Here is a 17055-nt window from a genome sequence, read left to right on the forward strand (position 1 = left end):
AAAGCGGTGCTTTTATATGAAACCTCTCTCCAGCAGTGTTAGGTCATAGCACATCATCGTTTTTCTCTTACAAGGAGAAGGGTAGGACTTTGAACTGGGCCTGGCTTATCTTTTCTTATCTATCATGTGGCTGTGGCTGCCCAATCCCTGGAAGTGTCCAAGGCCCGGTTGGACAGGGCTTGGAGCAAGTGGAAATTGTCCCTGCCCATCACATGATGATTTGAAGGTCCCTTACAAGCCAAACCAGATCACAGCCACCCTGCTCATCCTTTGGGTTGCCAGAAACCTCATCTTAATACTGTCCTTCCTTGTTTGCATTAGAATTTCCATCTACAGTTGATCTTGATAATTTGTTTTGTTAGCCTGATTTAGCACAATAAATTACTCTTCTTTTAGAACGGGCTGTTTGGTGTAGCTTTCCTGTCTCCAGCATCTTCTGGGGGTGCAATTCTGTCATCCCAGAGATGGCCCTGCCATTCCCCTATCCCAAAATAACCTTCCTGAGGGCTGAGACCTTCTAATTCTCCTGCTCTTCACACTTAGACCTTTCTTGGATGTTTGTGCAGGCACAGGTGCTTTGATTATCCTGCTTCTCCAGATTTTCTCCAAATGGACCTTTTTTCTTCTGCCTTTTCCTGGCTTTTGCTAGGTAAAGATTATTTGTGTGGAGCTCTTGAACTCTTCCTGCCTCTGCAGGAAGATCCAATGTCAGAGTCAATCCAGTGTGGAGCCAAAAGGACCTGCATGGCCCAAGCTGTTGATTTTGTTTTCCAAAGCAATGTTTTTCCAAAGCAACATCTCAGCACGTAACTCAAAAAAAGGAGGGTTTTTTTTAAGAAGGGAGATCCCAGGATGGGGTTGGTTATGTGGAACCCAGGTTCAGTGAGCTCTTCCCACATTTCCATCTGTCTGCCAGAGCGAACAAGGGGAGCACCAAGCCCTTCTGTGTGCACACGTGCTTGCTTTGTGAGGGAAAATCTGCTTCCTGCCTGCTCCCACTCCTCCAGTAGGATTTTATGTGATATTCCCCTCCTTCCTGTCTTCCTCTTAAATGTCACCTCTTTTTTTCCCCAAGTAAATTAGGATGGAAAATGCCAGATGGAACAGCTTGACCCACAGTGCCAGCACAGCTGGAGGGCTCTGGCCAGAGGGATAAATCCTGGAGGGTTTTGCAGGGATGCTTTGGGAATTTTGGTCCTGAGACTCTCCCTGATGATGTGTGGGAATTGTGGGGGACCCTCTGGAGTAAGAAGATGTCATTCACCCACCTACTACAGCAACATCTCCAAATCCTGTCACACGTGGATCCCCTTCGAGCAAGGGGAATGCAGGTCCTGCACCTGGGCAGGAACAACCCCAGGGACCAGCACAGGCTGGGGGGACCTGCTGGAGCAGCTCTGTGGGGAAGGACCTGGGGGACACGGAGCTGTCCCTGAGGCAGCAGAGTGTCCTGGGGGTGCTGGGGGACACGGAGCTGTCCCTGAGGCAGCAGAGTGTCCTGGGGGTGCTGGGGGACACGGAGCTGTCCCTGAGGCAGCAGAGTGTCCTGGGGGTGCTGGGGGACACGGAGCTGTCCCTGAGGCAGCAGAGTGTCCTGGGGGTGCTGGGGGACACGGAGCTGTCCCTGAGGCAGCAGAGTGTCCTGGGGCCAAGGAGGCCAATGGCATCCTGGGGGCAGCAGGAGGAGCATTGGCAGCAGGGCAGGGAGGGATCCTGGCCCTGTGGGCAGCCCTGGAGGCAGCTCTGGAGTGCTGTGTCCAGCTCTGGCTCCTCAGCACAGCAGGGCCAGGGAGCTCCTGGAGCGGGGCCAGCGGAGGCTGCGCAGCTGAGGAAGGGCCTGGAGCATCTGGGTGCCCAGGAAAGGCTGAGGGAGCTGGGGCTGCTCAGCCTGGAGAGGAGCCCCAGCTGAGAGGGGCCCTCAGGCCTGGCTGGCCCTGGCTGCAGGGAGGGCTCCCAGCAGGGCCCAGCCTCTGCTCCGGGGGCCCAGCAATGGCACCAGAGCCACGGGCAGGGCCTGATGGCAGCAATTCCCCCTGGCCAGGAGGCACAACTTCTTCCCTGGCCACTGCCCAGCCCTGAACACATTGGCCACAGAGGCTGTGGGCTCTCCTGCCTGGGGCTGTGGCACAGCTGTGTGCACACAATGCTGTGCCCTGTGCTCTGGGATGGCCCTGCTGGAGCAGGGAGGTGCCACCAGCTGCCCTCTGAGCTCCCTTCAGCCTCAGCCATCCTGGGATCCTGTGATTTGGAAGAGGCTGCAGAAACAGAGAAGGCTCCAGGGACACCTCAGAGCCCCTTCCAGTGCCTAAAGGGGCTCCAGGAGAGCTGGAGAGAAACTGGGGACAAGGGATGGAGGGCCAGGACACAGGGAATGGCTTCCCAGTGCCAGAGGGCAGGGATAGATGGGATATTGGGAAGGAATTGTTCCCTGGGAGGGTGGGCAGGCCCTGGCACAGGGTGCCCAGAGCAGCTGTGGCTGCCCCTGGATCCCTGGAAGTGTCCAAGGCCAGGCTGGACTTTGGGGCTTGGAGCAGCCTGGGACAGTGGAAGGTGTCCCTGCCCCTGGCAGGGGTGGCACTGGATGAGCTTTGGAGTCCCTTCCATTCCAAACCATTCTGTGATTCTATGAAATGTCCTCAGCAGCCCTTGGAGAGGGAATACAAATTCTCTCAAGGTAGAGCTCTGCCTCTTAGCACTCTCCCTCTTGCAAGGGATTTTCTCCTGGAGGATTTCGGCCATTGGAAAAAAAGAATGGAGGGCAAAACACAGACAGAGTTGCCTGAAACTCCTGGGACTTGAATAAATGCACAATAAGTGGCAAACACAGCAAGTTGGACAAATAAATGTGTCTGACATCATCAATGTATTGATCTGTTCCCCACGCTCCTTAAAAAATTTAAGAGGAGAAAGCTGCAACCACGTCCTTTTAATGTGAGCATCACCGTTGCCATGGTGACCTTTCCCTGTGCAGGTCTTGCCTGGAGACTGGAGGCAAAAGGGCTCCTTGGAGTTGATGTGCTCAGCTGAGCCACTTTGGGGGTGCTTGGGTCTAATTAGCACTTTGCAATTTCATAGAGCACAACTGTGATCTGAGCAATTTCAAGCTGTAATTAGGCTGAGCTTTCCTTGAGATCATGTCTGGCTTTCCAGGGGTGGAACCAAAGCTCTTTCCCAATGAATTCCAACAACTTGCCCTAAAATACCTTTGGTGTTGTTCAGTGGTACCTTGGAATCCAGTTTGGTAGCTGGGATTTATTGCCCTTGCAGAGTTCATTTGGAATTTTAATGCAAAATTCTTGTTTTCCTGAGTATCCACAGTGGACTGGGCTCCCCTTGGTGTTTTCCAGAGGAAAAAAGTCCCCAAGGGATCTGTAGGTATTGCCTCTGAATTCAGTCAGAAAAGTGAAAGGAAAAATCCTTGATGCCTTCTTTTCCAAAGAGATTTTATTGCCTGTGGATCCAAACTGTTGAATCTGAAGCTAATGAGGAGAAAAAGAAGGAATTCAGGGAATTGTCTCCTTCCTGACCAAAATACGCCTTTTTTTCCCCTTCTAAATTATTCAAGGGCATTAAAGTTCACTGTGGGAGGTTTCTTTTCCACTGCCTTTGTATTATTCCTTTAGGAGTTAGGGGGTGAGTGCTCCCACAGTACTGAGTACACCCAAGATGCAGCTGCTGAATCTGGGGGTTTAAAGCCCAATTTGCCCCAGGAGTCCATTATTTGAATATGAATTTATTTGGCTGTTGATAAATAACATCTTACTGCTCTTCCATTTTAGATCTAATATTCTGTTCATTGGACTGAAATGAGGTTGTCAAGGTGCAAGCGCAGTGTTTGAAGTGCTGTGAGAGATCTTCTGCTTTTCCTTAGGAGTTTGTTCACTGGGCCAGGATAGAATGTGGTATGAGGCATTTCTTTGGCCTCCAGCTAAAATCATCCAGAGTCAGAACAAGAGACCAGAAAAAAGGGAGAGAAAAGAGAAGGAACAATCCCCGTCCTTAAGCAATATCCTTTAATACTGCACAGAACAGGAAACTCCACCAGAGGAAGGAATACTCCACATCCTCCCTCCACCCCTTTTAATTAAAATGGATTAGAATCTGGGGGGTTTAATCAGACTATTCTGTAGGGTGTCTTGTTTGAACTATTTCAGGACATTTTGGCATGAAGAGTAGTACGAATGTTGTTTTACCCAGAGCTGAATCCAGCACTTCCCAGAGAAGGAGGTGGGGAGAGTCCTGTTGGAAGCATGGAGCTGTTTTCTTAGGAGTTCAGGAGGAACATGTACATCTGGAAAACATGGTGACCTCCCTGTGACTTCCAGAGAAAATCAGGGACTGTGTTCCCTAAAAACCCACCTGAGACCACTTGGGTTCAGATCTCCGTGGAGTTCCCAGCAGTTGGCATTTTCTATCCTGTTTTTTTTTGGCTCTTCCACTAAAATTGTGGCTTTTTCTGACCCATCACCATCTTGTGGATGTGTAATGGACAATTCTGCTACATGGGTGCTGGAACTGGGAAGTGGAGGGTTGGGATTTTGGGAGCTCAGACTCGAGGGGGCTGTTGTGAGCTTTAAAGGGAGTGATGCACTTCTCTGTGTTATGAGAGGAGATGATCCCACATTTATATCTGGGAAAAAAAGGGTGATGTTTGCATTTGAAGGGGTTTTCTCTCAGATGAGACATCATTGTGGGGTGGGAGGCACTGAACCCAGCAGCACAACATATTTAATGAGGTATCACCAATCTCTTGGCACATTTAGGGCTTCAACAAAACTCACTTCAGAAAATCGAGACTTTTCAAAGAGCCTGGACGAGGAGAAGCACTTTCTGAGCTGCTTTGGCTGCATTTCCCTGTGTTCAGTTAAAATTCTGGGTGAGATCTGTGCAACATCCAAGTCTTCAAATCCATAATTCCAACAAATCTCTTTAACTACTGAATCAACTTGGGATGAGCTCAGCTTGCTGCAACAGCAAATATCATGTTTGTGGTGCTGAGCTCTCACTGGAAAGTCATTTGCTTTTAAAAAAGGGGATGGGACAAATAAACCTGTGAGGTTTCTAACCCTCTATTTTTAATTTCAGGTCTCCTTCCCCTTCCAGAGGAAGTTGGAGATGCAATGGTTTTAATGTCTGGTTTAACTATCCCTCAAAGCTCCCTTTCTGTAAGAAAATCTAAAGCAGGGAGTGTGCAATTTTCTCCTGATGTGAAATGCTGTGAGTTCAGGTGCAGGGGCATCTGAGAGAAATTCCCAGCCCTGAAAACATGGACTTGAAAAGAAATCCAGCCTTTCTTTTCCATGCAATATTCCCTGCAGCTGCAGCTTCAAACCCAGGGCCCCACCAGCACATGGCTTTTAAAAATCCCAAAGGAAAGGCTCTTGGTTTGGATTTTTGAAGGTGTCAGATGTGGAAGGCAGTGAGAGGAGCAGCTAAGTCAGGAGTTAAAGCCGCCTCAGAAGGATGGGCTGTAAGGACACCTGACCTAAGGAATACCTGGGTTATTATTCCCATCTGTTTGTCCTGGATCCATCCACAGATCCATCTTTCTACTCTTTTGGTGTGTTTTGCAATTTAAAAAAAAAACTTTGAGAGTAGAAGATGAGTCTGATGTTCTCCTCCTTGGTCTTCCTTGAGGCAGGGCAGCAAATCCTCATCTGGAGGTAAATCCTCTCTGAGCAGCCAGCATCAGTGGGTAGCACCAGAGCATCCGTCCCTCCCTGGACTGGACTGGCATTAAGGTAGTTAATCCCAGGCAGGAATTATTGGTGGAAATATCCTGGAATAAATTTGGGATCTGAATTTGTGAGCGAGCTCATAAATGGCAGTGATGTGACAGAGCTGAGAATGAGTTCAGCTGTTCTGTAATGCTTGTGATGGACAGGAAAACAGGCAAAGAGCCGGGCTTTTCCTCAGAATCGTTGTTCTTCCCAATGCCAGCTTTTCCTGAAAGGATCTTTGGGAAGTTCCCAAAGATGTGTTTGTGCATCATGAGGGGCATGGATGTGTGGAATGCAGAGGAAGGAGCACAGAGGCCTTTCCCATACGTTCAGGACATTGTTATTCCCTGCTCTCACTGCCTGCTCTGCCCGAGGGGCATTTTGGGGCAAACACTCCCTTCCAGATAATCCATGGAGACCTGGGAGTGCTCAGATCCTGGAGTAGTCTGGAGAGCAGGTTTGGCCTTCCCCAACAAGGGTTGGGTTCATGGCCTGGTCATTTTTTCCTGCTGCAAAGGTTTGTCAAGGAATATCTCCCCCCAGAAGTCCTGACACAATGGATTGATGGGCAGAGGCAATGCTGGATAAGAAGGGTTTGCACCTGGGGTGGGACCTCTGAGAGGATGAATGGCAACACACCACAAAGAAATAGGGATTTGCTCTCACTGCCTCCCAGTGCTTTCAGGCATTCCCAGACTCTGGATCCTGCTGGTTGTGTCGATGCCCTGTGGCTGTCCCTGCTCCCCTCTGTTCCCTGCCGGAGCTCCCTCAAACGGGGCACAGCTCAGCATCTCATGTGGACACAGCACAAGGTGCTTTTGTTTTCACTTTCACCTACTCCTAGATTCCCTGGTGACCCAAATCCCTGAGAAAGACCTGATCCTGAGCTTTTTGGAGTCATTGGAGCCAGCAGGGAAGGGAAGCTGTGGCAGCCTGTCCACCATTTGCTGCATCTGCTCCTCCTTCCATCACTTTCAACGATGAAGCCTCCTGGCGATGGGAATTCCAGCCATGTCCCTGCCACTTCCCATTATTCACCTTCACTCAAATTTGTGTTCTTCACATGGCACAAATCCAATCTAGGGAGCTTTAGGGACCAGACCCAGGGTGGGTCATTTCATCCCAGCTAAAATATGGACAGTCAGATGAAGAGTAAGAATAGTCACAGAACTGAAGATCTGGGGGAATTTTTTTGCTTTCTTATATACATATTTTTTATAAGTGCCCCATCACCTGAAGCAGCATTGGATAAGAAATAAAGTGTCTGCCCCATCTTGGAAGTGTTCAAGAAAGGGTTGGGAACAACCTGGTCTAGTGGAAGGTGGTTGGAACAACATGATCATGAAGGTCCTTTCCAAGCCAAACTATTCCATGATTCTCTAACCCCTTTAGAATCTCGCTGTATCTTAAAACCACAAGGGCTTTTAGTGGACACAGAAGTAAGGTTTAGTTTTGGGATGTATTTCCCTCCTCACCCCACCTGTGGATCTCAGGCTCATTTCACCTATGTCTCCCTGCAGGCTGGCTCTGATCATCACCATCCAGGTGCTGCAGCTCCACTTTTCCCATTTTTTGCAGAGATTCTGTAATTTCCATCCTCAGAAATGCATTTCCTCAGTGACGGGTGAGGTAGTGTCCAGGCTGACCTAAAAAACAAATGAAAGGTTGCTTGTTAAACAAGGTCTGTGTCAGTCAGTGGGAAAGGCTCACAAATTTTGGGTTTATCCCCCCAAACTGGTGGCATTTGCTCAGATCAGGATGGTTGGTTCCCATTTAGTTGCGATTCCTGGCTGGCTGGCAGCCTGCAGGTGGAGAGTAGCCAAGTTTTCTCTGGAGATGACAGTTTGCTAACAGATGTCTGATGTTTCCCAACACAGTTAGGATGGGAATCAGGAGCTACTCCAGCAAAGCTGAGCAGTTGGGTAATTGCAAACCTTTGCTCCTCACATTTTCTTGTTTATCAGCTGCCTGGGTAACACGATTATTTCATTATTTTTGTTGTTGCTCATAGTTCTAGGAGGCAAAGCTTGAAATATCTCTCAGAGTAATCATCATCCTAGGAGGCAGTGGCTCATTTAAATGCTGGGAAACCTCCAGCAGTGTGAGGAGAGGAGCCACAGGATTTCCTCTCCCTGTGGAAACAGCATTGGCCAGATATTTGGGCTCCTGCACTGCCATTTCAAAGGATTGGGATATTGGAAGATGGAATTTCATCCTGAGCTCCCTGATTACTCTGGTGTCTTGTACGTGGTGCCTGTCCCTGCCCAAAAGGCAAGGCAGCTCATCAGGAACAGGTATTTTATTGGAGGCAAGGAAAGGAGCGGTGCTCCCAAGCCCCAGCCCTTCCAGAGGAGGTTTCAGGGGGTTTCTGCCATTCAGATTCACAGGAAATCTTGGAGAAGAGTTTGGAGACTCTGCAGGATGCTCCTGCCTAACTCAGACCTGGACATCTCCTGTGCTGCTCTCTGAGGTCCGGACATTGATGATTTTCCAGATATTTTGACCCGGGATGGGCAGCACAACCACCAAAACATCAGGGAAAGGCTCTTTCTTAATTACAGCTAATTCCACTGGAGATAAACAAGCCCAGAAATCCCAGTGCAGGAAGTTCAGGCCTGTTCATGTCTGCACAGCTCCAGCGTGGCACTGAACGTGCCTGTGATGCCACTTGTACCTCCAAGGCATCTTCCCAGCACTCCTCTCATCAATTGATTCAGGAATTTGAACTCTTCCAGAGGTCAGAAAAGCATTTGATTATTTGGAAGGTCTTCAAGCACTGGCATAAGGCTGGGATTTACAATTAAACTGCCTTTCTGATTAAGGAGGAATGACATGAGGCTGTGGCACCTCCAAAAGTGGAGAAAAGCACCTTGCCCTGGCACAGGTGGATTTGTCCCACAAAGGGATGAGTTATTCCCACCTCATCCTGCACAAGTGGGGTCAAACTGTCCCTACTCTCACCCCACCTCTGTTCTATGGAACTTCTCCCCTGAACACATTGGCCACAGAGGCTGTGGGCTCTCCTGCCTGGGGCTGTGGCACAGCTGTGTGCACACAATGCTGTGCCCTGTGCTCTGGGATGGCCCTGCTGGAGCAGGGAGGTGCCACCAGCTGTGGTCCCTTCCAGCCTGAGACGTCCTGTGAATATCCCAAACATTCCTGACTGCTGCAGATTCTTTATCCTGATCCAGAACTGAACATTTTCCTACAGAAAAATATTAATATATCAACTGTATTCCTTAGCACTGCCCTCCCAGGGCCTTGAAAGGGCCTCTTTACTTTGGGAGGTGATAAAATCAAACATCACAGATGTTTTTTACCATCATTCTGTCAAGTGAGGAGCTCACACTGCAGAACCTTGGGAGCTTCTGTTCAGGGAACAGCACACTCAGCTTCAGGAATTTGGAAGGAATTCTAAACTTCATGATGAGGAGCATGAAGGATCATACCCCTGGTTTCTGATTTAGCTTGGGAATATTTGTATTTTCATCTCTTTATTGAAGATATTTATCCTCCAGCTTAGCAGGTTTGGAATGCATAACGACTTAATTTGTAGGAATTTGGTGTTTAAGTGGACTTGGACTTTTGTAGCTGGGAATAAAACAGAATTCCAGTGGGACTGTTGTTAGTGACCATGGGAAGGGCTTGTTTGATTGATTTTACCTGTGTTTTGGTTTCACTGCATATTTTTGGCATTTCTTTTACAGGCTTGTTGCACTGTATTTAGAAAAAAACGTATCCATTTATGTATCCATGTATTCATCCAAAGGATTTCCAAAAGCAATCCCAAATATTTTTCTAAACAAAATAATACAGTTTTTTGACATGTTCTAACTCAAATCCAGAAGATTTCAGCTTCCTTATCCAGGAAGGTGTCCCTGCCCATGGCAGGGAGGTTGGAATCTGATGGTCTTGAAGGTCCCTTCCAACCCAAATCATTGTGTGACCCTGGCCCTGAAATTTTACATGTTTGTGTATTGACAGGAAATTTTGCACACTGGAATTTCATCTTCCTGGCAATTAGAAATCATTAAATCATCATGAATCTGTACATTGATCATGGAAACGAGAGGCGCTCCCTGCTCTGTCACTGCTGAAATGTTGGCTCTGCTGTGCTTTGAAAGGGGACATTTCAATCCTTTTTTAGAGCCAACTCAGCATTCACCTCGTGATGAGCGTGAAGGGATCAATGAGCAGCTGTGGCACACAAGGTTATCGCAAGTTCACAGCAGGCTCCGTGCTGATGGGCTTCCAAAGTCGGATGCATCAGGAGCAAGGTCACAGACAGGATCTGGTGACAGCATAAAAAAATAAAGCAGAGCTTAAGTAATTTGTTGACAGCACCCCCCAGGAGAGAATTGTGCTTTGCTGCCTCAGATTTGGGGCTTCATGATGTGACCTTTCATGTTGCTGGACTCCTATTTGTGGGTTTCCCTTTTCACTTGGAAAATGATGGAGTTTTGCTCTCTCTCCCCCATTGGCACTGAGGTTTTAAATAGAGCAGAGGAGGTGGCTTGAAGGGAATCTGGCAGTAAATCAGTTCATGCTGTTAATGAAATAATCGGGGTCGGAATGTCCCAAAGCTGGCCAGGTGGCAGTGGGATGGTGGCTCATCTTCCCACTGCTGTTACCCTGCACCAGCAAAGCCTCCAGTGATTATGCCCTACTGATAATTGCAAGCTATTCCAGCTAAAATGAAGCCCTGCACCCTCCAGCCAACTCTTTTCCCATAAAGTCACCCTCAGCCAAAGGTCGGACTCTCCGGCAGCCGAGTGTCACATTTGATGGAGGGGGCGGATCCTGCTCATCCATTTCCCCTCCAAGCCTTTCTAAAAATACCCTAAACCTTAACAAGGAACTATTTTGGAGGAATCATGGTCAAGGATAGGCATGGGAAGCTGATTCTGGCAGGCTTGCATGGGTTGGAGTTGCATTTTCCTTACTCAGGGGCTTGGTGTTGTGGGGCAGTTTGCCATGGGATAAACGGAGACCATTGGGATTTTGGGACCTCCTGGCTTGGGATGGCTGCTCTGAGTGGGTTTGCAGGAGGAGAACAAGTGAAGATACCCTTATAGGAATGCTGATCTGTGACTGGAGTCATTCATTTCAGGCATTTGCAGCTTATCAGATCTGATTTCATAAAACCTGGCTGGGATTTCTCTCCAGGGACCTTTAGTGATCCTGCCACTTCCAATAAACATTTATAGAAACTGCTGCCAGCCTGTGGATATGAGAAACTCCTAGGAGAGACTTTTCCAAAAATCCTTAAAGACACCAAAATCTTTAAAGGCAAACCCCACCCAGGAGAAGATGGGTAGAACGTGCCCAGCTGTAGCCTTGGGAGCTGGATCGTGGTGCCAGGCGTTGGCTTTGCACCCTCAGTAGGGATGTTTGCTATTCCCCCTTGGAAAACTGTGCCCTCCAGAGCCTCGCTGGGATCGGGAGCAGCAGAATGCTGAGCTAAAAGCCAGTTTTGAGAGCTGAGATGGAAGTGCAGCAGGTAAAGGCTGGCCCAGGCTCTCACAGCTCGGGGGCGGCGGCGCACACTGCTCAGGTTTGCACCTCTAAGAAATTTCCGTTTTTTCGCCTCAAAACCTCCAGATACGAAGCCGAAGCTGCCTTCTTTGCCAACCTGAAACTGTCGGATTTCAACATCATCGACACCCTGGGAGTCGGAGGGTTCGGGAGAGTGGAGCTGGTAGGTGACCTCTTCTTTGTGTGGCATCCTAAAACAACTGCTGTGTTAAAGGCTTCATTTTCTTTGTTCTTACAGCCCAATAAGCCTGAGAAAAATGATCTGCTGGGATTGTATAGTGAAGAAAACGGACTTATATTTCCTTTCCAGGCATAAGAAATGTACCAATAAATGTTTTGCAGTAGCCAAGGAGGATTTATGTCCTAGGCTGAGAGAGGAGCACACGTCTCCTCTCTCTCTTAGGTGGTTTATGGCATTGATTTATGGCCTTTTAAAAACTAAACCTGAAGAATAGGGTGAGTGCTGGGATTGGAAGAGCAACCTAAAATCTTATTTAACCAGATCCAGGATAACAGTAGAAAGCTTCTTTTACACATTTTTTTATTCAAGTCTAGAGCGCTTGCACCTGATTGTTCTCAAAGCTGACCCATGGCAACACATCCCAGAGAGGGCCTGGTTTTGTGCAGAACTGTGGAGCAAAGAGAAAATCCGAGCCTGCTTTTTTCTCTCTGCTTGGCTTTGGAGCTCTGTGGTCTCCTTTAAAGCAGAGCCCGAGCAAGAGGCGACCTGTTTGTAACACCAAGGCAACGCAAAACCTTGGAGTAGGAAGAGGGAGTTGGGTTTCACCACGGAGGAGCTCCGGACACCGGACACTCCTGCACTATGTTAGGAACTCCTGCAAGCCCAGGCAGATGGGGAACAGAGTTACTGTTGCCACCACAAAGCTTTGGGGAATCCTCCACTCCGTAACCCTGTGGGGGCCGAAGGCGGCTGGGAGTTGGAAAATGGGAAAAATGAGGTGTTTTTGGTGTTCATTTGTGATGGAAAGAGTAAATTTGGTGTGTGAAGCCCAACTTGCTCTTCCCTGTGCTTTATTCCTGGCTCTTCCTGCATGGATGTGAAATCCTGTGGAGGAAAGAGCGTTTGTGGGTCCCTTCCAGGGGTTTAGGGTTTAATGTCTGATTATTTTGTTTATGAATATTTAAATTTATGAGTATTTTGAAGGAGTCAGCTGCTGAGGATGCTTTAGAGCAGGAGGTTGTGCTCAACCTCTCTTTTGAAGTCCCTCTATCCTCTCCAGGCACCAGGGATTTGCCTCCTAAATTAACATCTGGCTTCCCCACCCACCAGTTTGAGGCTTGGTTTGTGCCTTGTGAAGGTTTTGGGTTCATTTTTAAGGGGTTTTGCCAACCTCAAGGTGTTCCTGGGGAGGTGCTCAGGTTTGTCCCCATGAGGGGTGGCTGCTGGGACCCTCACTGGTGGCCATGGCCAGGCCTCTGCCCGTGGCAGCTTTAAGGTGACAAAAACTCCACCCTGGTGATGTGTGACCCTGGCCCAGGACGAAGAGCAGGAGGTGCTCTGCCCCTTCAAGGTATCAGCTCAAGTAAAAATATTCTGTTCTCAGTGGATGCTCCCATCTCAGAAGACTCCAAGGATCCCTAGAGCCACCTGGGGTGCAAAAAACATTCCCAGGGGTTTTCTTCAGGGGTGGGTGCCCCTCTCCTGAGCAGGAAAATGCTGGATAAGCTCATTTTTTGTAGCTCTTAACTGACACTGAACTGCACACAGAAAAAACATATTTAAAAGTGTAGTTCAACACACCGGATTTTGTTGTTTTTCTTTACCACAGAAGGAAATTCTGTTATAAAGCCAAGAAAATATTCCTTTTGTCAAAACTGAGCCTGGAATTGCTGCCTCATGCTTCCGCCTTTGCCATTAAAAATATGGTTTATTATTTGGGCTAAAATTGTAAAATATATCGAAGGAATCGGCTCTTTTATTGCCTGAATATGGAAGTGCAGCAATATTCCTGGAAAACATTCACAGTTTTTGTGCTTTCCAGGAGTAAAATGGATCAAAAAAGTGAAGGACATGGCAAGGAAAAGGAATTTTATAGCTTTGGGCACGAAGCCTCGGAACATCACTGCTGGAGAGGGGAGCTGGTGGTGGCTGGGGGGGAACTGGAATGTCTGGGGCTTGAATTGGCCAAGAAGGAATTACAGAATAACATTCCCATTGGATGTGGCTTTCCAGACACCTCTGGGAATGCTGGTGCCTTGGAGAGGTCACCCTTTCCATGCATCAATGCACAAGGATATGGTTTTTAGGTCAGACAGCCTAAAATATAAATTATTTTCAATTCTTCAGATATTACACATGGAATCCCCTTTTGTCTTGCCTTCCCAGGCAGTTTTGTTTTCTGTGTCTCAGGAAAAAAATTCCAGAGCATTGGAATGAGTGTTGTTTGCTCAGTTTTTTGGTGGCTCCCTGGTGCCTCTTCCAACATCCTCATGGATGCTCCTCTTCATCCCAAATTGGGCTATGTAATCGACTTTTATCGAGGGGTTTTTTGAGAGATAAATCATCCAGGGTTGGAGACATGGCAGCAAATGGCAGGAGCAGACTTTTTGGGATGCATCCACTCTTTTTTCCAGCTCAGCTTCCCTGCTTTATCTCAGCTGAGCATCTTCTGGGGTGGGATCCAGGATTAACATTAAGAAAATAGGAATTTCAGGTGCCACTGGGATAGGGGACGTCACCTCATGTGACAGGGATGGAGGGCAGGTGTCCCCAGTTCTCAGACACCATCTCTGCTGACCTTTATTGCTCTTGGCTTTGTCCTTTAATGTCCTTTTCACTCAAGTCCTGTGCTCCTGAGTGTCTGCCCCAGGTCAGTTCTTCTGGGTTTAAAATCAAGATCATTTTTGACAGCTCTGAAATAAATACATTGGAGTAGCTAAACACCCGGGATTGGAGTAATTTTTCCATGGAATCGGCTCCTGTAGGTGATGGCTGAGCACAGAGAGACTAAAAATGACATCCTTGCCTTCTGCACTCCTTCTGGCTCCGTGGTGGCTCCAAAAATCAGAATTCCTTTGCAAAATGGAGATTGCTAAAGACCCAAATAAAAACATGCACATCAAATGTTCCAGCCATGTTTTACGGGCTCTGTACAAAGCGGACACAACGGAATTTTTCAGCTTTATTTGTGTTTTAAGAGAAGTCTGGCCCCCGATTTTGAAGTGCAATTAAATCTCATCCAGCCTCCAGCCTATGTTGTAAACAAAGCCATTAGTGAATTAATTAGATAACGAGGAAAAACTCGCTGCAATTGTCTTCTGATAGCCTGACAGATGCAGAATCCAGATATTTATTGGTGAAAATTTCCAGCTGTGTCCCATTTCCAATTCCAAAACGAGCTGCTTTTCCTTGCAAAGATTTTTATTAGAAAGATCATTTTTCTCTTGGAAATCTCCTAATTTTTTGGGTTTAATTGTCAGGAATTACCTCGAGCTGTGCCAGGGGAGGCTCAGCTTGGACACCAGGAGGAATTTCTCCATGGCAAGGGAGCTCAGGCCTTGGCAGGGGCTGCCCAGGGAGCTTTGGAGTCCCCATGCCTGGAGGTGTCCAGGGAAGGGCTGGACGTGGCACTCAGTGCTCTGGGCTGGGGACAAGGTGGGGATCAGGCACAGCTTGGACTCCATGGGCTGGGAGGGATTTTCCAGCCTCAATGATCCATAAGGATTTTTAGGGGACTTTCCACATCTCCTTAAGGCCAGATTCAGCCTCTCTCCCGAGCTAAGTTTAGAGAGAAATTAGAATTTGCATACTCAAATTAGATTCCCACTCTCTACCTCAACATTAATTTCGGGTCGGCTACAGAACACGCAGTGCTGGGTTAGGCTGGAAAAGAAGTCAAGATTTAAATAAACCCTACCTAAAATATGGCTCAGAGTGGTTGTTACTGCCCCTGGATCCCTGGAAGTGTCCAAGGCCAGGCTGGACAGGGCTTGGAGCAGCCTGGGATGGTGGAAGGTGTCCCTGCCCATGGCAGGGGGTGGAGTTTTGGAGCTTTAAGGTCCCTCCCAACCCAAACCATCCTGGGAATTTAGAAGAAGATGGAAAGAAAAATCATGGAGTAAAAATGAAGTCTACAAGATACATTGTAGGCTGAGTTTGGAAGGATGAATCCTTCAAAAATGTGGGCAACAGGGTGGAAACTGTCCATGACAGTGACCTTGGTTTTTTTTGTTTAATAATCCAGATTCCACTGTTTGAGAAAGCACTAAATTTCCTATCCAAATTGGAACACTGTGGGACTCTATAGGAAAATAATTTTGCACAATTATACACAGAGAAGACACTAAAAAAGCAAATTTAACAAATTTTAATCAAACACTCAGCTGTGCTAAACCCGTTTAACTCCACATCCTGATCCCTGCACTGAAAACTGATTTTTGTTGCTTGACAACAAACACAGCCAAGTTATTTATGAGTAAAGGGCAAATATTGGGCAAATACGTTAAAATACTTTAAAATTTCTGTCTTCCTATAAAACCCAGAGGTAAAACTGATTTTGCAGAAATGTCTGGAAGCAAAAGGCTAAAAAGCAGTGAGGAATGTCAAGGGTTTCATACATAAAAACATTCCAAGGAAAAGTAAATAGAGGAAGAAGGATTCTATGTCTAAGATATGTAGGAAATGGAAAAACTCATTGCTGTGGGGTCTTGGAAATATCAAATGGAGCTAAACTCCAACAATCCCTTACATGATCCTGCTCTGCTTCCCGGTTTGGATTTGTCTGAAATACAAAACCTATTTTTATGTTTCATTCCTGCCTACAGCCAGAGCTGAAATCTCTGGCTCAGCTCATATCCTGATCCAGCCTCTGCTCAGAATTGATGGGCTCCCAACACATCCCATCTTTCCAAACTTCGCCAAGACCCTTTCCATGAACAGACAAGCCCTAGGATGTGTTTCCATCTACAAAGGATGAGTTCAGTTTCAAGAGGAATTCAAAATCCAGGGAAAATTAAAACATGCCCCTGCAGTGGTCCAGCCCCACATGGCTGTGTGATAAAAGTAAACATCCTGCACATACTGGAGAAGGGAATATGCTGCAAATGTTGGGAAGGGATGGGAGAAAAAGGGTCAGATCATTCCCAAGATTTTGCTGAGCTCAGAAAGAGTGACATTGTCAAATGAGTTTGGGATTTCCTTGAGTACCTGATCTCAAATCCCTCACTGAAATCCCCAAATCTTCCTCCCTTCATAGCAACCAAAAGATCCATTCTTTCAAAAGCCAAAATATTCACAGAATCCCAGGATCACTGAGGCTGGAAAATCCCTCCCAGCCCATGGAGTCCAAGCTGTGCCTGATCCCCACCTTGTCCCCAGCCCAGAGCACTGAGTGCCACGTCCAGCCCTTCCCTGGACACCTCCAGGCATGGGGACTCCAAAGCTCCCTGGGCAGCCCCTGCCAAGGCCTGAGCTCCCTTGCCATGGAGAAATTCCTCCTGGTGTCCAAGCTGAGCCTCCCCTGGCACAGCTTGAGGCCGTTTCCCCTTGTCCTGTCCCTGTTCCCTGGCAGCACAGCCCGACCCCCCCTGGCTGATTATGGGGAATTCTCTTCCATCCTGGGAGAAGAGGAATCCATTCAGTAGGAAAAGCAGGCTGTCCCCTCTTGCTGGGACAGGAGCAGTCACTGCTCTGTGTGCAGCAGTTCAGCTGTTGGGATCAGGAGCTCAGCTTGCAAACACTACTCTCAGCAACAGCTGCTGCTATTTTTGTTGGTTCCACCAGATCGAGCTGGGAAACAGGGAAAATGCAGGACCTTGGGAGTGCCCAGCAAGCAGGAGC

The 17055-nt window shown here is 47.7% G+C and overlaps 1 protein-coding gene across 10 annotated transcripts in view; it reads left to right on the plus strand.

Annotated features, from left to right (window-relative positions):
* PRKG1 (protein kinase cGMP-dependent 1) overlaps positions 1-17055 on the plus strand; it is a 366718-nt gene that overhangs the window by 327739 nt on the left and 21924 nt on the right. For all 10 annotated transcript variants that reach the window (XM_086900026.1, XM_086900029.1, XM_086900028.1 and 7 more), the window contains one exon: positions 11322-11418. In XM_086900026.1, the coding sequence (XP_086756152.1) occupies positions 11322-11418 (97 nt within the window). The remainder of the gene's footprint in view (positions 1-11321; positions 11419-17055) is intronic.

This window comes from Cyanistes caeruleus, chromosome 8 (genome assembly GCF_971803275.1).
Source record: "Cyanistes caeruleus chromosome 8, bCyaCae1.hap1.1, whole genome shotgun sequence".
NCBI classification, from domain to species: Eukaryota; Metazoa; Chordata; class Aves; order Passeriformes; family Paridae; genus Cyanistes; species Cyanistes caeruleus.